At 44.4% G+C, this 23,114-nt stretch overlaps 1 protein-coding gene across 1 annotated transcript in view; it reads right to left on the bottom strand.

Moving 5' to 3' along the window:
• Positions 1 to 23,114, bottom strand: part of rims2b (regulating synaptic membrane exocytosis 2b) — a 121,966-nt gene that overhangs the window by 84,084 nt on the left and 14,768 nt on the right. Inside the window, exons 3-5 of the mRNA XM_048229192.1 lie at positions 14,005 to 14,215; positions 12,858 to 12,869; positions 8,918 to 9,096 (exon numbers count right to left, since the gene is read on the bottom strand). Of these exons, the coding sequence (XP_048085149.1) occupies positions 8,918 to 9,096; positions 12,858 to 12,869; positions 14,005 to 14,215 (402 nt within the window). The remainder of the gene's footprint in view (positions 1 to 8,917; positions 9,097 to 12,857; positions 12,870 to 14,004; positions 14,216 to 23,114) is intronic.

The raw sequence follows: 23,114 nt of genomic DNA, 5'->3' as shown, positions 1-23,114 counted from the left end.
ATCATCATCATCACCGTCATCATTATCATCTTCATCAGAGAAATGGGCTAAGATTCCATGCTATTTGTCAGATGAAATCAAATCAATTTTAACATTTGAAGATTTGAAAATACCAAGATTAGAACTTCAGCAAATAGCAAACCTTTGCAAATATGCAAATATGTAAAAAAAAAGACTACCCAACTACCCAAATGAACACCCTTATTGTTCTACATGTATTGTTTTCTTCTCAGATTGAGAGCACTGTCTATTCCTTTCTCTCTCTGGCTGTAGGAGGGCACAGAACAGACTGCTTCAAGTTAAGCATAAGCACCACCATTTACATCTCAGGCCAGACCAAGAGAAGAGCAGAGCAGTCCGTCAGACTTTGCATCGATTTGCTTTGGATTTTCATTAAAAGGACTTGGCATGAGGCTGGTTGTTTTCAAGCAAGAGCCTTTTGGAGTGGAATAAACACTAAAGAAAAGGCAGCCCCCCAACCCCAAAAAAAAAAAATCAAGGACGTAGAATGTAAATCAGTGTGAGTGAAGGATGGAAGATTCTGGAAGGTAATTAATTGGGACATCTCCATCCATCAGGTGTCAGCCATGAAAAAGGGCAGGAAATAGGGAGTGATGCCAAGACTTTCAAAAAGGCATCCATAACGGCATCACAATATTAGCCTCGTACTTGAGGTGAATAGCTGATCAATTCTGTTAGGCTTTAACAGATTTTTTACTTCTACAAATTATTGCAGATTAACCCAAAACCTCAGCAAAGTTATCAAACCAATGCATACACAGCTGGCGGAAAGTGATCAGTGTTCTCTCTTGAATTGGCGATGGAGGACAGGTGATTTATTGTCTAATCATTAAAAAACAAATTGCAATACATATTAAATCATTCAGGGAATTGTTTAGCAACCTTTCTAAGTAACATATATCTGCCAAATAGGATAACATGAGCAGTGGACCAACCAACATAATACACACCCAAGCGTGGATATTGGCCACAAAAATCCTCTGAAGAAGGTCTGCCCTACTTTATACCTTAGTTTGATAGTACTGGTGTTTTCAACCAATATCAGTGCTAACAAAACAGAATCTGTTTTGGAGATTTTTAGTGACCAAACCACAGCATTAATATGCTACCAACTTTAAGAAATGTGTGATTTAAATGTATCTATTTTTTGTCAGGAGCACTGCATGTAGAAGTACGCATTATCAAGCTGCATTCATCCGTCCTTCACCTTTGCAGTGAGAGAGAGAAAAACTGAAAACGTTATCAGAGACATCTGGTTCACAGCTGAATAGAACTCTTTGCCTGGAAAAAAAGCTTTTCCTGAGAGAGACACCGCTGAATGTCGTCTGGAGAATGCCAGTTTTGCGTGGATTCTCACTCACTGACTCAGTTTTCTCTCTCTCTCTCTCTCTCTCTCTCTCTCTCACTTTGTCATTTCTTTCTTTCTCTCTCTCTCCTGCTTTCCCCCCCTCCGGCCCGGGTAACATGAAAATGAGCTCACATCGCAAAATGGCAGAGTGAACAACAAATTAGCCCGACACCTGGTCTGGAGAAAATTCACAACAGCGAGAAAGACCACAAATGCTGTGGAAAGATGTCCTAGGTTTCAGAGATAGAGAGGTTTACAGCACCAAAATATGCTTAAGCAAGTTGAAGAAAAGGAAAGACAGCATACTGCTTTGTCGTGCCAAAAGAGTCAGGTTCCGGTAAACTAGCCCATGCCAAAGGCATCTCAGTTAGCTCTGAACAAACACTGGAAGGCCAAGAGACCAGACGATCAAGTGGCCGGTAAGGCCTGTTATTTAAAGTGGCACGGTATCATTGTCCAATAGTATTGTGCTCAACTGACCATTCCACAACACAAAACTATCACATAAATCAAGGAATATCTTAATGTATCATCCAACTGGGCAATGTGTGTTTACAATACTCCACAAAAACTTGACTTGCGTGTATTTTCTCTCTCTAAACTGCCACACCACTCCAGCAAGTGCTGCCACTCTTCCAGTAAACCTAATTCTGGTGCAATTCTCAGAAACTGCCATAAAACCGACTGACTGTAAGTACCACTTTATTATCACAAATTGACAGACATGGAACTCTCCTTTAAGTAATCCATACTTCAGGACTAAAATCCTTGACCCTCCATTGACAGCAATCAATATACAAGTAATAACAGTCAAACCCATTAGCCAAGAAGTGGAACACAACCCTACAATGACATTACTGTGATGATTCTTCAGATTTGGGATAATTTACTTCTAACTTTTTAATCTATACAAATATTTGGGGTAAAGCAATTAGTAATTACTCTATCATTATATTGAATTAACCTTACTTTTAATGGTTTTGGGACAAAAGCTGATAGTTTTGCAAAACTGAACCCTTAATGATTAAATGGTGTTTGCTGGCACCCAAAGGCACAATAGCATTAAAGAACACACACTTCTACAAAGGGTCCACACTCCCCACATACTGCAAGCATACTATACATATATATAATATATGTATATAGTATATATAGTGTATACTATTTGAAAGCATACTATATGCATCTCACAGTGTTCCTTAAATACTCTCTGGTAAGCAGGGTTGAGTGAGGAGAGAAATTCCAATTGGAATTATTTACACTTCAATGACCCAAGTTATCAAACTACAAAAAGTAATTTCTGGGAAGGTCAAGGGACATGCTTTGCTGCTTTCACTCTCTGAGGGGGGAATAAGCAGTGGCTGCTGATGCTCTGCCTCCTCTCAAAATCAAATTAAATGCATAGTCCGTGTGTATGCACTGTGCAAAGACACCAGGCCCCACTATGCTTTTTTTTCTGCCTGCGGTGGAGAGTCCAGCACCAGGCTTCTGCTGTGTTGGTGCAAGCTTGGGCTTGGTGGTGGGGAAGATGCACAGCAAATGCATTTGTGTAGGTCTGAAACATCTGGAGTGTTTCTACATGGCCAGCCGAGGGAAAGACGCGCTAAACTGAAGTGCTGACAGCCGAGAAGTGACAAACACACACACACACACATGCATGCGCACAAACACATGAGAAGAACTGGCAAAACACACACACACACACACAAGCACACACACTCAAACGCACACATATACACACACACACACACACACAAATACACAGCAAACTCTCCCAAGACAGTTCATTTGTCACTCCAAAGCATACGGCGTTAGACAGCTCCGATGCTGTGCCATCTCCTGTTTTGACAGAGGCATATTGATTTGTGGATGGTCTAGTGTTCCTCCCTCTTTAACCATACGCCATGGCCATTATCCTACAATGCTAAAACATCTCCATGAATATCACAGTTACTGTAGATAGAACTGTAGTGCAGATATGTTAGAGTTAAATAGGCACCAAGACTGTATCAAGAACACCCCTCCTTCCCACACACACACACACACACACAGACACATACACATACACACACACACACACACACACACACACACACACACACACACACTCGCACACTCCCTCCCCAACCAAGGCACCTGGATAATTGCTTTAGGGAGCATTCAGGTCCAGGTCTGGATTCGGTTGCAGTCTGGCCTCCAAATTCTGTTGAGTTGGCAAATGACTGAGTGTAGGCATTAGAGAAATGTGCTCCTGTACTTTTGCTGTTTGGCCACTGTTCGACCCCTCCCGCTTCCTAATCCATCTCTCTCACTCTCCCTCAAACACACAAACACTCTCACACATATTTTCCCTCCTCAAACACACTTATATACAGCATGCTCACGCGCACACACACACACACACACACACACACACACAATTGTTTTTTTACCATATTAAAACCAGTCAAACATCGGAGTCATAAATGAACATACTACAGACTATTACTGACACAAATTATGTAGTAGAAGTTGTTGTGAAAGAAGATGTTCTGAAAGACAGTGAGCATATGGATGTCACAGTCATAGCTACAACAAGGGCCAGGGTGGTACCCTTATCATTTCTATAGCCCAAGTAGGCTATGTCCCAGTACTGGTGATGTAAAGATCTTTAAAAATACATCAACTGTGTCTCGAAATAGTGGCTAAACGGAGTAAAGCTTAAAGAGAAAACGCATTTCCTATATATGCACCTTTTATCTTCCCTGTAGCTTACCATAGGATCCAGCACAAAAATGTTGGTTGCTTACATAATCTGTTACGGTGAGGAAGAGGTTAGTTTCCTACCTATGCGGGTGGGACGTGCTTACTATCTTTTAGGATGCAGTAAAGGAGCTCTCCTTGTCATGCATCCTCTTTCGGTGTAATAAGGATCTTATAATTAAAACGCCTTAAACAGCATATGCAGTGTTAGGATGTCAAATGTTTAGGATAGGCAACAAATATCCAGATCTCCACACTTTTAACGCACCGTTGCACGATAGCTGTCACGGCATATGGCTAGCAGGGAAGACTAGAGTTACATCTAGGTCCCTTTTCGGATGCCACTCACCCGATGTTCAGCGCCTGCTCCAACAGCTCGGGCTGCAGGATGTTGTGAGGGGGTGTGAAAGCTCCGTTAAAATGAGATAACACAGAGCTACAGAACTGTCGCAATGTCTCGAACTGCATTTTCTGGCTCTCCCCGAAGCCCCTCTCCCTCTCACTGTGCGTCTCACTGTAATGGTCCTTTTCTTAGGAAACGACAGTCCACCACCCTTACGGAACACCGCTACATCCACCGGCTACATTCAGCGCTGATGCATCGATCACGTCCCATATTTTCTTCGATTTCGGCAGAGGAAGTGCTTCACGGAGCGACGGTTGGTCGGAGACGTCTCCCTCATGCTCCAAACTTGAAAGAGACCCGGGAGGACCAGCAAATTTCCGACTGACAGTTTGCCCGTGGCGTGGGAGGTAGAGAGGAGCAGTTCCTCGTCTGTTGTTCCTCGTTGCTGGAACACACTGCCAGTTCCTACAAGGGCAGGGACATCCTTTTCCACTTTCAAAAACTCCTGAAGACCCAGCTCTTTAGAGAACATCTACTCTCATAGCAACACTTTACAACAAGTCTTACTGATCCCAGCACTCACCAGCCGTTAAACTGACAAGTAACTGTTAAAATACAGCACTCACCGACGCACTTATTCTTACTGTACTCTAATGTGTTTTTTTTTTTTTTTTTTTTTTTTAAACTGTCCTAAAATTGTGAGAATTGTTCTAAAACGTACTGTTTACCATGTTGTTAGTCGCTTTGGTTAAAAAAGCGTCAGCCAAATGTAATGTAATGTAAAGTAGCGGCGCATATTTACCGGTCGCCTCGGCACTTACACCGAAGACTGCTTCCATGCACAACTCCTATTCCTCCGCCAGTCAGAGACGTACTAAAACACAGCATAGATACACTCACCACACTTCTAGTCACGCATAAAATGTTCTTCATAAAATAACTATGTGTGGAGCGGTCTATTCCCTTTTGCCTGCATGCATTTGCATTAGTAGAAGGCCTACATACACTGTCAACACACCGGTGTTGCGAAGCAGGACCAGTAAACAATGGGTGGGAGGAGACCGAACTGGGACGATTTGGGGGTGAAATACAATATGTGAGGACCGCGTATATCATTTATCACACAGCAAGCGCAACATACCTATAGTCTAGCCAGCAGCTCCATTACGCATCGTAAAACTTTTTTGAGCAACTTGGTAAAAGCACAGTACGACACAATTCAACAAAAGATTAAACAAAAATGGGTACATATCAGTTGTAATAAGGCGTCATTCAAAATAGCTATCAATATCACCTCCAGACCAAGTATGCTCCTAATTTTATTTTAATTAACTTCCACCACCATCATCATTATTTCTCAATTTGTTCAATCTTAAACATAATGAGTTATCATATCAGCTATGACTTTAAGAATAAATTTGTATTGCCACTCTACTTATTCAATCTTATACAATCTCTCAAGACACTTCCAGGTTCTCCAAGGTATTAATGACTATGTTTGCCTTAGTGAATATCTTTGTTTAGGAGGCACTTTCAGAACAGGTAATATTTTCACCAGCTACAAGTTCTTAGTTATTATAATAATTTGTCTTAAGATGGCTTATCCTTCACTTTAGACCTACCTTGTGGTTAGAATTCAGCAAAATTGTAGGTCTCCAATAAGCCTACCTTAATCTTCACAACACAATAAGACATAATTTCATGCATACTGGCATAAATATTTTTCAAATTAATGTATTACTCTTTCACCCCAGCAGGGTGTACAGTAGACTACAAGCTTTACCCGCTCCCATTTTACCGTTTCGTTTTTTCTTCTCTCACTCCTTTTCTTCCACGAGCACTATAAAACCACGGGAGCCCTCAGGGAAGACACCATCAGGAAAGTTCAAATAAGCTACAGCAGCAACGGGCTGCAGCTAAAGTGGCAAGCTCAGCTCTCAGCTCTCCCCACCCCTATCCCTCTCTCTGTCCATCTCTCTCTCTCTCTCTCTCTCTCTCTGACTCCTTCACTCTTATGCACGGACTTTGCATGTATCTATGTCAATCTCTCTCTCTATCTGCTCTTTCTCTATCTCTCTTACACTAACTCTCTATCTCTCACTTTCTCAATTTCTAACTCGCTCTCTCTCTCTGTCTGCATGTAGATGTATGTCTGTATGCATGTCTCTATCTCTGTCCCTCTCTCATGCTCACTGTGCATGTGTGTGAATTCCTCTGTCTGTTTCTCTCTTATTCTCTCATTTTCTGGGTCTCTCTCTCTCTCTCTCTCTCTCTCTCTCTCCACCCCTCCCACCATTTTTGCACTGCCTCACACTTTGTATTTTTGTGCATGTTGGTCTCTCTCACACACACACTTCACCTCTCTTAGTCTCTCTCTCCCTCTCCATCTCTCTCTCTCTCTCTCTCTCTCTCTCTCTCACACACACACACACACACACAAACACTCAGACACTTCCTCACCACTCCATTTCTCCCTCTCACTCTCGCTCTCCGCATCTCTCCCTTTTCTCTCTTTTTTGCCTTCCTTCCATCTTTTCCTTTTAAAGGGAAAAATCACCCCTGAGCCCAGTAAACAAAGCCATGCCATTAAAGCAGGCAGAAAAAAAAACAGCACTAAATGGTAGCCTCTTCAATCTGCCGACGCACATGAACATTTTTCATCTTCTGAGCGTCTCTCCGTGAAGAACATAATGTCTTTGGGGCTGAGTCTACCTTCAATAAATAAATCAATATCCAAAAAAGAGAGTTTTTCTCTCTCCCAAATAAGAGGCATCACTCGAAAGGATAATGGTTATGCATTTGGTAGTCTTGTTTGAACTCTTGCCGCAGACCCAAAAACACAGTGCTATTTTTTCTCTTTTTTTCTGTGCTACCTACTTAAGTATGCACCGCAAGAAAAGTCTGGAACGAGAGTTCAATGAACTGATGGTATTTTAACTTTATCCTAAAAATAAACACAGCAGACTAATTCATACACATCAGTGCTTTGGCAAGCACAGATCATAAAGAGGGGTGCTATTTCTAGTGTCATTGACATTCAGCAAAAATGAAAGATAATAAAATGACTCCCCACCACCACTTTGGCAATCCCACCATTTCCTTTCCTGGTATTGTGATGCTCGATAAACAACCACAAAAACAGTCTGCTTCATCCAGCCTTAATAGCCCTGATTACAGGCTCCTGAGAGAGCCCATTTGCTTTGTACAAAGTTAGAAACCATAACTATCAAATCCTCTCACCTCTCCTTTATACAGCACTACTGTATAAAGTGTGAGACAGATCATAAGCAGCCCACACGTCTGGATAAAGTGTCTATCTAATTTAGAATCACACAAGAATAGGATCATCTTCATCAGCGCCAACACCACCATCAGCACCATCATCATCATGACCTCAAATTTCACAGAGCATACATTCAGCAGAATTCTTCATCATTATAATCATCAATATGAAGTCTTGTGGCACTTAAATCTATTTTTATTGACAGTCATTCATGGGTACTACTTTAATTAGCATCTTCAATTTCACTGCAATCCAATGTCATGATTATCATTACTAAAATCACTATCATAATCACTATTCACCATATTCCACCAGCCATCTGTCAGCTATGACCACCTACACTATCTTCAACATCCGCATGACTGTGCCAGAGTCCCCAAAATACCATAATCTTCCCAACAACCATCAGTCATCATAAACACAATCATAATCAACAATATCAATATCATCATGACTTGGCGTAAAACCACCACAGTGACTACTGGTTTATGCACCACTAACCCCCATCCCACCCATTACTCATCACTATACACACACTTCATCATCATCATCACCATCATCACTACCATCATCACTACCATCATCATCACCATCATCATCATCACCATCACCACCATCACTTTTAGCACTCTGCTTTTGAACTCTGAACACACACACACACACACACACACACATACACTTTGCAAAGCCTTGCAAAGCCAGAGTCCCGGTCTGGGCCTTTGCCTGCGGACATCAGAACAGCCCTCACCTCATTAGTGGCCCAGACACAAAACAGCCCTAATGATTAATAATAAGATACAGGGTAAGGTGGGGTGTGTGGGGGAGGATGGTGTGGAAGTGTGGTGGTGGGCCAGGAGATACTGCTGCTGCTGCTGCTGCTGCTGCTGTTGTCCCGATCCCCAAGCCTGCTAGATGCTAGTTTTCACTTCAAATCTCAGAAAAAAAAACTGCCACCCATCACCCAAATATCATCATGCCAGGTGAGACCAAGGCATGCAGCACATGGCATATTCCCATCCAACCCAGTACAGCCAGTCACTTAGGACACAAGTCAGCCCATATGAGGTCCTGATCCCCCCAAAAAGAGCATGGGTGTCATCTACGTCCAGCAGCAGAGTAGGTTACTAAGAGAGACATGAACACGCTGCACCAGCGCCAGGAAGTAACAGCGACGCACCTGTCGATGGATGAGCCGTTCCTAAGCGAGTCCGGACCGTAACCTCCAGGACCCAGTCGGACCTGAGGTCCTAACCGGTGCCCCTCAGCACCCCCTTGCTGTTGGCCGCTGTAGAACCAGGCTCCGGACTTTGTGAGGATTTCTTGTTGTTTTCGGCACAGGTTGCATACCCACATCACCTGCAAACGAGGGAAAAAACAAGACAGACAAACTAGGTGAAACATCTCAGGTTTTGGCGTTGCTGTGCCAGGAATACAAAACATTTCCCTTCACTCCTCATTCTCCTGTTTCTCACATTAGGAATGCACCAGAGCAGATAACTGCTCAGCTTAAGTTTCTGAACTAGAAGGTGGCAGGAATCATTGCCTTATAATGGTCTCACATGTGTGTTTTGCTGTTTTATTTTATGTTATTGTAGGCAAAGCTACTGTTGTGTGTGTGCATCTGTATGATCGTGTGTATGTTGGGGGGCTCAATGGGTGTGTCTTTTAGTATGTTTACACATGTTAAAGTGTTGCTCCTGTGTGTACATGAATGTGCCTCTTCTGTATTTGTGTGTGTATGTTCGTGTGTGTGTGTGTGTGTGTGTGTGTGTGTGTGTGTGTGTGTGTGTGTGTGTGTGTGTGTGTGTGTGCAGAGGGGTGGATGGGTTTGTACATCTTTGCATGGGTTTGTGTGCTGTAAGTGGGTGTTTTTCTGAGAGCATTCAGAGTCCCACGAAGCTGGCTGCACTAAAGCACTTTCCTGCAATGAGCCCCTAGCCTCAACAGCACACAGGAGAGTGAGGAGCACAGCAAAATCAATACAGGCCACTAACCACGGCCTTGCCGGAGAGAGAGAAGGAGAGAGAGAGAGAGGAGAGAGAGAGAGCAGGAGTTGCTGAGTCACCATTGTATGAAAGAATGAGTGACAGCCTGAAGAGAGGGAAAGAGAAAGCTAGAGAGAGAAAAGAGAAAGAGGGGAGAGGTGGAGGGAGAAAGGGAGAGGGAGCTTTTTACAAAAAACTAGTGGTGATTAATTCTTTATTGCTATCTTAGCAGACAAGAAATGTTTACATACCGCATGACCTATTTAGAGTCCTCTATTTTCTACAAAAGAGTGATTTATTGAGGAGGACTCCTTAATATATTAGATTGCTCTCTCTTTCTCCCAGCACAAACATCTATACACACAAAATACACACAGATTTCTGTTTCTATTTGAAACAGAAATAAAGCACAAGCACTATGATACCAAAAATAAAGCTATTGTAAGTCTTTACCAATTTCGATCCTTTTCAGCGATTCCATGTGCACCGGTTTTCTATTCAATATTCAATCCTCTTCCCCCACTTAAAAGTTTGGTCCAAAATTTCGAGATCATACGTCTCAGTTTGCAGCTTTACGTTTTGTCCTTTTTTATTTTGATGGCTCTGGAAAAAATGGCTCTGCTCAGACGGAACGCAGCCTTCAGCTATTACATTCAGTGCTGAGCTTTCACTTCAGCCTCCCTGAATTCAAAGTGGGCCTGCCACGGGGGAGAGAGCCGGGAGCCGGAGATAACGGCGCGCCCCCATACGGAAACGCATTAACCGTTGCGATGCATAATCTTGTCATCGCCGTTGTCTTAATTAGAGAATGCAGGCTATATTTAATTTCAAAAACGCGCAATCTACATTTTCCCAACATATAACAGCAGGTTGCTTCGATTTATTTACACGTGAGGTTTAATTACTCTACGCATGGTTGATCAAATGTTTTAGATTATAAATAATAGGCTGTTTCACTAAGGTAAAAATCACATCAGAAATGTACTGAATATATGTCACAAAGGTTAGAGAAGAAAATAATGTAAAGACAGACATTCACTCAAAATCACGATATTCTGAGCTATGCAGTGGGTCTATTTCTTGATTACCTACAGAAAGCTCACCTGAACTAAAGTGTTTCGCAAGAACGAGATGGTGAAACTTGCCGAGAACAGGCATAAGGAGACAGATATAGCATGATGTAGGCTAAATTGTAATTGTGACATTGTTATTACCCTAAATATTGTATAAACATAGTGAAAGATAGATTTCCTACCCATTATCGTTGGCTCAGTCATCCTGCCCGCGCAGGGACAGTGAGGCGATTGTGCGCAAAGAAAATCCACTTTCAGCGCCACGAACAGTTCTAGTCCAGAAAAGACAATATCGTTGTTTCGTTCGCTTTTATAGAAAGGTCCATGTTGCCCCCGCCCAACTACATATCAAAACAGACTTTATGCGTCAGTGAATAATCTAAATGTATAAGGAACTCCACTCAACTCTGAAGGTGAAAGGATGAACATCCTAAGTCCGTTTTTATGCGGTACTCGCTGCCAAAGAAGAAAAAATATCATAAAATAAGTAGGGCGAACGGCAGAATGCATTCAGCAGAATTCCGTTTCTAGTTATGTCTACATTATTTATGGATGCTGCTAGGATCAAGCAGCGAAGGCTGAATCCGCTTCATTACGAATGCAGATCGTCCCCAGTGGCACCATAATGTTCAGCAGCAACGCGCAAAAAAAGAAAAACACGCACACGAGACTAGAGCGAGAGCCTTCACAGACGAGGCCAAAAAAAAAAATTGGTACCCTACAGGGCTTACGGAGAGGGGAAATCTATTTATAGCACAGGTAATTTCGGAGCATGTCTTCACCAAATTGCACCTGAATTAAGACAGCTGTTACCCAACCATGTGGATAAACTGAATGTTTGATATTTATCTGCATTTTAGATCTTACATTTTCAATATCTGGCATAGTTGTTTCAAGTACTGAAACACAATAATCAAGATCAAGAACTATATACCTCTGTGTGTGTGTGTGTGTGTGTGTGTGTGTGTGTGTGTGTGTGTGTGTGTGTGTGTGTGTGTGTGAGAGAGAGAGAATGAGTGAGAGAGAGAATGCGTGATGACCTAGGCAGATGAGAGAGAGAGAGAGAGAGAGAGGGACCGATGCGTGTGAGTGCTCCATGACGTCACCCGCTGAGTGCTGAAAAAGAATCTGGTCACCCGGCACTGCTGGGGCAACCCAATCCAAGCTCCCAGCAGACACCACGGGCCATTCAGACCGCAACCAGACACATTGGCCCCCGTCCTCCCCATCGCCACGGCAACCAACCCTCCCTCGCCTCCAGGTGCATCCTGGGACGGCCTTTACATCAGGCCAAGCGGAGGATGGTGGTGGTGAGGGGAGGGGGGGGGCTCAACTAATGAGTCAGTAGACAGTCAAATGAAAGGTAAAAAGTGCCTTCACTGTCCCTGATTAACAAACTCATTGCCCTTGTGGTCCAGTGGACTTGGACTTAATCCCCCATGGCAGCAGGCACTGAAGATATCTGGAACATCTGGAGAGGATGAGAAAATCTAGCGCCTGCCTTATCTCACAGATGTGTCCTATGTGTTTGTGTGTGTGATGCATCCTCTGAATTATTCATGGAGGTTGAATTGCAGATTAGTCACTGATTAACCATTGACCAAAGGTAAAGTTCTCCTACACATTAATCTGCATATTCATACAGACAAACAAACAAACCACGAATGCGGCTGGATATCTGTACATTACTCAGATTATGAATTTGCTATTGTCTCATCTCTGTTTTGATTCATTCTTTTTTGGTTTTAGAAATGTTCACTATCGTCTAGAGTGTCTTTGCGGTTGTAGTAGACATGAGCTCATTCCAGAATTGACACCTGACACAGCGGATTCCGGGGGCGTAGCACATCGCTTTAGGCAATAACGTAGTGAGTTCACATATCAAGACGCATCAGCTGACGTTTAACCACTGACATAGTCTGTGTAGCTGGTATCCTGTTTCAGTCTGATGGTGGTGATGATGCTCTATTTTAACAAAGAACAAACTTAAAATCATAAAAAAAGACTAGACTAGACTAGACTACTAGATAGGAGACGAGTAGAAAAAGAGGTTGCTAACCACTTTGTCCTTCTGTGGCAAGTCCATGCAAGCAAGACAGCAGCAGAGATGATGGGTGTGAGAAATGGATAGATGCAGAAAGAGTGAGAAATAGAGGGAAAGGAAGAGAGGAAGAAAGAACATGTAAAATGGAAAAAGACAGACAGAATAAGCACAGGAGACAGAGACAGACAGCAGCAGCAAAAAGACATTCAGATAGAGACAAAACAAGGGGAAAGAGTCATGACATTAGTGGTGACACATATTGCTTTTAACTTGGAAGGCATCTTTTGCAATAATGAATCGTTTCCTGATATATACTGCCTCTAGTGGCAGAGAGAACTAATGCAACACTACATATCATATAACTAATATCCCAAGCAAAAGAATAATTCAGCAGGACTGTCCAAGATAAATTTAGGTGTAGCATTGAACAAGCCACCTAGAATTCTAATAAGTCACATTAATAACCAGCACACACACGTAATAGATTAATTCTATTGAGGCCACTTGTCTTTAGGCGGCTGCTCCAGCATCCTAGCAAGCACTTCCTGACTTCCTGGCTGAGAGACGCCTGGCAAGTTCCTGAATACACTGTGTTCCTTTCCCTTTCCTTCCTCAAAAGCTGCCGGCACTGCTGCACTGTAGGGCTGCAGCTCACAGTAGCTGGATGCTAGCGCCCTCTTGTGGTTCTTTAATGCCTTCAGCTGATCTTTCAGTTGACTGATAAAACACCTCAATAGCTTGTCATTTCAAAAAATGTCTTATATACAGTGCATATTAACATTTTGAATTGAATTATCATTCCAAGCATACCTTCATAGGCATAAGTGCAAACAAGAATTGGAATGGTTCTGGCAGTGAATGTTGTGTGTATGTTGTGTGTGATGTATTTATAGCCTACTGTAAGTGTATCTATGTCAGTGTGCATGCATGTATGTATTAATGCATATTTATATTCTTGATATTGTGTAGTATGTATTTGTATGTACACATCTACTGTATGTCCATCCCTGTCTACTGTCTACATAACTGCACTGCTAGAGTAACACCAACAGTCGGAACCAAATTCCTTGCATGTGTGAACCTACTCTGACTCTGATTCTGAACAGTGGACACTGGGACTCAGCCATGCAGAAGGGAATTGGGGAGTTGGGGTTCTGGGTACCTTGTTGGAACGCAGAGACACTCGTCCTCCACAGCGGGCGCAGAACTTGGTTTGGCAATAAGAACAGACGTGGCCGCAGCCGTCGGCGAACTTGGTTTTGTGGCAGATGCCGCAGGTGGGCGAGTCACTCTTCTGCTCCGTCGTGGATTTGGCCTCCTCCCCGATCTTCTTCACCTGGTCCTTGTACATCTCAAACTGCTGGTGCAACTTCCTATGGGGGATACGGAGCGAGCATGAGGGTTTAGCAGAGGTGACATGGGGCTAATTGAGGGACCCCCTTGGTATAAACTGGTCAATGAAAATGAATTAACTTTCCACATTCTACCGCATTGCAGTCACACCAAAAAGTGGTCCTATTTAAGAATCAATACTATTGTCTTTCGTAGAGCTATCGTGTTTTCGTTCTGCACCTTGTGTTGTGATGTTTTGGTGGTTATTCATTCAGACATGGAAATAAACTTGCATTGCCTCTGTCCTACCCTACTGATGTCTCTTTCATTAATACAAGAAGGTCTACATTTTGTCTCCTGAATTAATACAAGAAGGTCTACATTTTGTCTACATTTGGTCTACAAGAAGGTCTACATTTTGTCTACATTTGGTCTACAAGAAGGTCTACATTTTGTCTCCTGAATTAATACAAGAAGGTCTACATTTTGTCTCCTGAATTAATACAAGAAGGTCTACATTTTGTCTCCTGAATTAATACAAGAAGGTCTACATTTTGTCTACATTTGGTCTACAAGAAGGTCTACATTTTGTCTCCTGAATTAATACAAGAAGGTCTACATTTTGTCTACAAGAAGGTCTACATTTTGTCTACATTTGGTCTACAATAAGGTCTACATTTTGTCTACATTTGGTCTACAAGAAGGTCTACATTTTGTCTCCTGAATTAATACAAGAAGGTCTACATTTTGTCTACATTTGGTCTACAAGAAGGTCTACATTTTGTCTCCTGAATTAATACAAGAAGGTCTACATTTTGTGCATATTCAAACAACTCTGAATCCCTTTTTAGTTATTTTAGAGAGTTGGTTTGACTGTTTTCGGGGACTGTATCCTACAATAGACCTGACTGCCAGCGATGTGACCTGTTCATATTCTCACTCCAGAGAAATAGAACATCACAGCAGTTTTTCTTTTCCTCACGATATCTTTCATCAGCTCAAAAGAAGCACGCGATCTACAGGACAATCCTCACTGTCTTAGTTATCATGTGTGAAACACTTCAATTCATTTCGATATTGCAGCATCATACATTTCTGTACCCAGGAGGATACGTATGTTATTAAGTGGTATGTCTCCAGAACATCTACAAATGGCGATACAATGATGATGATGATGGTACTTCCCTTATCTGGATGATATCACAATTAGTAGTCCTACAAATGGAGGAGTCTAAAAGATTAGTCCTCTTTTTAATATGTTCTTTAGACAATGTTAATAGTAGGGCCCACGGCCGCAATGTGTTAGCACTTTTAATATAGCATACAAGATTGGTGGGTAGTGCACACATCTGTTATTAACATCTTCAGCACATAGTAGTTGTGGGTAGGGCCTCTCAATCAATAGCTATTGCCAAGAACTGCATGGTCATCAGGACCTCATTGATCCCAGTGGGCATTTCTCATTGTTTTTGAAACCCATGCAGGAAGGATGAAATATGGGGGGCAGACCCTGTTTTACATCACTTGCAGGTTGTTCAGTCCAGAAAATCAATGTTGATCCTGTCAGAAATGTCTGATGTTTTTCTGCATTAATATCCTATGTCATCCTTTTAAGAGGTGAGCACATTTGCACAGCTTTGGTGTAGAGGACCCTTCTCCCTGTGTCCCTGAAGTCCATCACCAGATACATTGGAGTATGGTCTTGCAGATGTCCACATTAAAGAACAGCAGGATCTCTAGAACACTACGGTGCTTCTAAGACTAATTCCTCAGACTCATCGCTAGAAAGAGTAGGCTACAACACAAACAAAATGTGAACTTGGGCAAATACTTACGCAACACCTAAATCAATTGGAGATGGGGTTGACCTGGTAAAAAAGGCATATTGCAGACAAGCTCCTTAAAAGGATAGTCAAATGATAAACAACATACCTATAAAAGGCGTTTTGTGATACTAAATCAAACTTATCAAGTTACTTTGAATAAACTATCATGTAGATATGTATCCAATATAGGCCGTATCCAATATAGCACAAGATCAGACACTTTCTTATTAACAACTACTACTCTCTATCTACTCTCTAACACTCCGAGAATGTCTTTGTGACAAGCCACAACCTACATACACACACCTATGCACTACTCACTCACACATGGGTTTCCTCGACACCTACAGTACACAAAACCAACCACAAGGGGGACCTGGTATCTGTAGAACACAGTCTATCACACTGACCAGAGTGACAAAGCAGATAGACAGTCTAACACTACACACAACTGCTATGGCTGTACAGCACCAACAGTACAGTATCTGCAGATACACTATCACAAAAAATCAAAGTGATAAGAATTTGGAAGCAAACCTATTCATAGTATCGTGAGTAAAAGGCAAAACAGTCTTGTTTTTTTGGAAGAATCTGAGGTCACTAGGTCAGTAGACTACAGCGCTAAAAGAGTCAGGAGTTTGACTCTCAGGCTGGAGCCTGAGGTTGGCCATGTATACTGATCCCAGGTCAGTTGAATGCAGTCTTTCCTACATCCAGATTGAATCGTTTTGCCATTTTGTAGTTTGTAGTAACAGTAGGGTTGATACTTGTTAATGTTAAGATAAGGTTTGACTGGCGGTAAGCTGTTACACATCATAAACCAAAGTCCTGAAACTGATCTGGGATCTGTGTCCATGGACAGCTTCAGCCCAGGGTGCACGTTCCCTGCGCCTCCACCACATCCCCTCTCCGCCATACTTACGACTTGCGTTCCTCCTCACTGGTAGACTTCGACTGGGGCTGCGGCTGCAGGACGTTATTTACCAGCTCAGTGATCCCACTAAAGGGGTTCCATCTGTTCGAACAAGGCACAGCCACGTCAAGCCACGAACAAAACCGCAGGAGAAACGCTCTCCTCCTTTTCTTCATCCTCCTCTTCCACCCCTTTCTCTTTCTTACTCTCTCTCTCTCTCTCTCTCTCTCTCTTTCTCCATTCTTTCTCTCTCTCTCAATGAGCACAACCTACAGTATATGCAATTCCATTCTATTCTTAGTTCATTCACTCCATGAAGAAAAAAGACAGCAGCACTGTGGCGGTGTTGAGATAGAACAGTCCAAGATGGAGGAAGGATCATCAGCAAGTAGTAAAAGGGCATGGAGATCGCTAGTATGCGTTGGAAAAAGCACTCTGGGGGTCTGTTAGTGATGAGACCATACAGGCTGCAAAGGACAGGAAGTGTGCAGAGAAGGGAGAGTGATGGAACCATTTAGGACTACAAAAATTAGTACCACAAGGGAGGGAGAAGAAATGCCACCAGATAGGAAAGCCTGAGCATTACTGTAGGATTGAGCTGTTCTAGATAGATAGATAGATAGATAGATAGATAGATAGATACTTTATTGATCCCCAGGGGAAATTCAAGAAGGGTGGGTTAGGGCTACTGCAATTACATTTACAGCATCCCCCATATATCATTAGGGATAGAAAGATAGAAAAGCCAAGAGAAATACAAGACATAACGGCACCATTGGAGAAAGCAGAGGGTGAAGCAGAGAAAGTAATGGAGAAGGCAAAGGAACTGCAAATTCTGATCTAGAACACCCAATTATTTCCCAAGATCTAAAACTCAGAACACTTGTATGCTATGGGCCTTAATTTCATTAATGGACAATATGCAAAGTAGGGCAATGAGCAAAAGTAAACTGAAGCTAATCTAACAGCCAGGTAAAATCATTTTGTTAATTTAATACCATGAAGACCATCAAGGAGGTCAGTCCAACACTCCAACACACCAATGTGGGAGACTCTTTGCACATTGCCCGACTCTACTTGTTGCCCATGTGACGGCGTCAATGGAATCAGGCCTCTGTATCTCTCTACATTTTAGAAAAAGGAGCCAAAGGGAGGAAGGAAGCTCTACTGTGAAGCAGGAGGTACAGCAGTATTGAGTGACAGAGAGCAGTGTCAAAGCCCAGGTTCTGCTAAGTTTACTTACTGAGATGGCTGAGGCTTTGGTTCTTCTTTCTCCCTAGAAAGACACGGGTCACACACAGCTCAGCACAACACAGATGGGTGACAGAACAAAGGACCACACAGTAACACATAACACTGGTGCTGCATTAAATAAAATGACACTCACAACATGGGCTATATCTGGACTTGGGATAAGCCACAGGGGTTTTTATTTATTCATGAGCCGTTATGAATAATGAAGTGTTTCATTATGAAATTTGTTGATTCACAAATATTAAATTCCAAAGTCCAAAAATGGCCCTCTATAATGGAATGAAAATGATAAAGGAGAGGATAACAGCATGGCAATGTAAAACACACAAAGTAACGACAATTCAATTTCTAAAATGAATACACATGACATGATTATTGAATAATTCTAATGATGACATGACACATTGTTTTTATGATGACTTACAGACCAGGGAAGAAAAGATCTAAAGGCGTTTCCTGATTCCAATATGTTCTGGGTCATCTCCCCCAGTGAGAGACAACAAATTAACTACGTATATGAATATTCAGGGTGAGCCATACAGCACTCCCTCTGCCTCTCTGTTGGATAGACAGAGAAATCAATTCCATAGGATCCTTCATGTCGTACACCTCCACTGCATGAAAAAGGGAGTGGATTGTGTGCACGGTGGAGGTTTAGATGGTGCCACCGGTCTGGACACAGCACACAGGGCCATTTGTGGTCCTGTAGCAAAAGGAACCCAAACACCTACAAACGTTCTAATGCATTCCTAATTTTGGTGGGGAAATAAATCTGGGGGTACCCAACTCCATCAGGATCTGATGAACATACAGGGCCTAAAATGGGGAGTGTATTTCTGGAGCCATCTGCTTTAGGAAGAGGTTTGCTATGAGGCAACTAATTAGCTTCCACTAGGTTAGCACCATCAGGGTTCCGAATGGGACAGGACCTCTTTCTTCAACCGAGAAAGCAGGGAGGGAGGGAGTGTCACATCCGTGACAGGAAGTTGGTGTCTGAGTGACAGCGAGTAGCGCCCAAGCCCAGGGAATTCTGGGAGTCACTGGGAGTCTCTGCTGTGTCTACCATGGAGGTATTATATATAACGGTGTCTACTTACTGAGGTGGTTGAGGCTTTGGTTCTTCTCCCTCCCTACAAAGACAGGTTTGGAGCTCAGCACCACACACATAGAGCTGTACATCATAGGAAATTGAAAAGCTACCAGAGATTGTGACTGTCAATGTTTTTGTAAATGTTTTTAAAAGGGCTTACTACTCATAGAGTCAATGATATGACATATGACTGTTGAGCATATTTAAACTGCACCAGTGGAAATCTATATCACAGTATATCACTTGCTTCGCCTGATTACAATGACTAGACATAGTAACACAGCTTTTGTTTGGTAAGACTACCAAAAAACAGACTAGAAGGGTATTGCATATAATATTGCAGTCTATTGCACAGACCTACATGAGGAGAGTGGCGCTTTTACTCTTTCATCCACATCACTACCTGTCATGAGCCCTCTCACTCCATCGGGTTACCACCTTAAGTGGTTTCCATTATCTTCCACTCTGCTCACCACTCTCTCTACTCAGCCTAACTAGCTCCACCTGTCCCTGCTCTGCTCTGCTCTAATTACTCTGCCAGCTGCGCTGCATTACCCACTAACCTCTCCCAGTATTTAAAGCCCTGTCTTTCAGCTCTCCTTTGTCAGATCGTCTGCAAAGCTCACACCCGGAACCTGTTTGCTCGCGCTTCTGGCTCACTCTTGTTTTGTGACCCCGGACCTGCCTGAATCTTGGATTCTCTTCTGCCCCAGAAAACCAGACCTGCTTTCTGCCGTAACGACTCCTGACTACTCTTCGATCCCGGTAACTCTGACCAGCCTTCTGCCTTGCTACTACGAATTTGGATTTCCCTTGAACTGTACTTCTGCCTCGTTTCATCCGCCCTGTTGTGTCTGTGTCCCCCCAGGACTTCCGGACCACCCACCACCGGCGTCATAGGACGCATCGCTGCCACTGGGGGGGGACACAGTCACAGCACATTGGACGGAACCCCACCAGCCCACCAGCCCTGCCCCCGAGTTACCTGCCCCGGTCATTGCAGCCGCTGCTCCGGAACCCAAGATTGGAAACCCCGAGCGGTTCAACGGCGATTCAACCCAGGTCCGGCCATTCCTGACTAGCTGCCGACTTCAGTTCTCCTTGCAGCCAAGGACCTTCACCACGGAAGGGGCTAAAGTTGGGTATGCCATCACTCACCTGACGGGCCGAGCTCGACTCTGGGGAACAGCGGAGTTCGAATGTCAAACCCCCGCATGTGCAACCTTCGACCTGTTTGCTGAGGAGATGCTGAAGGTGTTTGACCTGGATTCACCAACCGCAGAGGCGTCTTGTGAACTGTTCAGTATTCGGCAAGGCAGACGTACAGTCGCAGACCATTCCATCGACTTCCGAACCCTGGCAAGACGAAGTTCTTGGAACACACCATCGTTGGTGGACGCGTTCTTCCATAGCTTGGCCGACTATATCAAGGACGAGTTGGTCTCCCATGAACTGCCTTCCACTCTTGATGAAGCCATCGCACTGACTGTCCGGATCGACAGAAGGATACAGACCCGTCGTCGTGAGAGGGGGCGCCAAGGTCCACCAACTACCGGCATTCGGAGAGCTCCGACTGGGCTCCTGTCATCTACTGCCACTCACCCAAGTGAGCTTGACCAGTCTGAGCCCATGGAGATTGGGCGAGCCTCTCACTCCTGCAGAGCCAGCCGCGCTTCACCTCAAACCTCTGCCTCTATTGTGGAGGTGATGGACATCGTGTGGTAACCTGCCCTTTTAAAAGCGGCTCACCGGGCATAGGGGAGTCCGGTTGAGCTCAATGACCATCCAGTCCTCCGACCGCAAACCCCTGCTGCAAGTTCACCTCCCGCCTCTGACTCAACTCACACCCTGGCTGCTCTGGTGGATTCTGGCGCCGAAGCCAACATAATAGACATCAAGCTGGCACGCCAACTGGGACTGGAGAACCACCGTTTGACACCTCCTATTCCTGCCCGGCACTGGGCCGGACACTTACTCGGATCGGTCACTCATGTCACGCCCCGGTCTCGATGGGTCTGTCCGAAACCATCAAGAAACTATCCAGTTTCACCTGCTCCCTCTCCAGGCCAACCCCTCATCCTGGGTTACCCATGGCTCCGCCGGCACAACCCTCAGCTCGACTGGGTGACCGGGTGATCAGGGGAGTGGGGAGAGGACTTCCACCCGAACCTGCCTGCTTGCTGTCGCCCCCTCGGCCAGTACCCACTAACTCCGGCTCCTGACCTCTCCAATGTCCCAGAATGCTACCATGGTCTCAGAGAATTGTTTAACAAAGCAAGAGCCACATCTCTGCCCCTCACCCGACCGTGCACGACTGTGCCATCGACCTCCTCCCTGGAACAGCCCCTCCAAAGGGCCGTCTTTATTCGTTGTCTGCTCCTGAAAGAAAGTCCATGGAGGACTACATCAACGACTCTCTGTCCAAGGGATTAATCCGGCCCATCTTCATCTCCTGCTGGTGCTGGCTTCTTCTTAGCCCCTGCATCGACTACAGGGGACTCAAACGACATCACAGTGAAAAACCGTTACCCTGCCTCTGCTCACCTCTGCCTTTGAGTTGCTCCAGGGAGCCACTGTTTTTACCAAGTTGGATCTCAGGAAACGCTTACCACCTAGTGCGGATCCGGGAGGGAGATGAATGGAAAACCGCATTCAATACACCAACAGGCCACTCACGAGTATCTGGTTATGCCTTTTGGCCTCACCAATGCTCCTGCTGTGTTCCAGGCTCTAGTGAATGAATGTGCTGCGGGACATGTTAAACAAGTTTGTATTCGTTTACCTGGATGACATCTTAATCTACTCCAGAAACCTGTCTGAACACACCCCCCATGTCCAGCAAGTCCTTCATCGTCTCCTGGAGAATTCCCTCTATGCCAAGGCAGAGAAATGTGAGTTTCACGTCAAGACAGTGGCCTTCCTGGGGTACATAGTGGCAGAGGGAAGTATCCAAATGGATCCTGCCAAAATATCAGCAGTCACTTCATGGCCAGTTCCGGAGAACAGAAAGAAGCTGCAACAGTTTCTGGGGTTTGCTAACTTCTATAGAAAGTTTATCCGAACTACAGTACCATTGCTGCCCCTCTCACTGCTCTAACCAGCACCAAGCAACCCCTTCACCTGGACCCCAGCAGCCCGACAAAGCCTTCAGTACCCTCAAGGTAAGGTTCACCTCCGCTCCCATCCTCCAGATGCCTGATGTGGACCGGCAATTCATTGTGGAGGTGGACGCCTCGGATGTGGGAGTTGGTGCTGTGATTTCTCAGTGGGCTGCGGAGGATAGGAAGCTCCATCCCTGTGCCTTTTTCTCACGTCGGTTGTCCCCCTCTGAGTGCAATTACGACATAGGGAACCGAGAGCTGCTGGCTGTGAAGCTTGCCTTGGAGGAGTGGCGTCACTGGCTGGAGGGGTCCACCATTCCATTTCGTTTGGACCGATCATAAGAAATTGGGTACATCCGCATGCGGCCAAGCGGTTGAACTCCAGGCAGTCCCGCTGGGCCCTGTTCTTCACCAGGTTTAATTTCACTCTGTCACACCGGCCTGGATCACGCAACACCAAGCCAGACGCCCTCTCCCGTCAATTCCAGAAGGATGACACCCCCTCCAAGGATCCTGTGTCGATTCTGCCAAGTCCCTTCATCGTAGCAGCTCTGACCTGGGCTGTTGAGGAACAGGTGCTGGAAGCTCTCCGTAACCAGCCAGGTCCCAGCTTGCCCAGCTGACCGCCTTTTTTGTCCCCCAAAACCTGAGGTCCCAGGTCATTCAGTGGGGACATGACTCCCGCCTAGCTTTTCACCCTGGCTCCACCCGCGCCTTACAACCTGCTCGCCCAGAGGTTCTGGTGGCCCTCTCTGA

The sequence above is a fragment of the Alosa alosa genome, chromosome 20 (genome assembly GCF_017589495.1).
Source record: "Alosa alosa isolate M-15738 ecotype Scorff River chromosome 20, AALO_Geno_1.1, whole genome shotgun sequence".
In the NCBI taxonomy this organism is placed as follows: domain Eukaryota; kingdom Metazoa; phylum Chordata; class Actinopteri; order Clupeiformes; family Clupeidae; genus Alosa; species Alosa alosa.
This window is presented reverse-complemented; position numbering and strand designations above follow the sequence as displayed.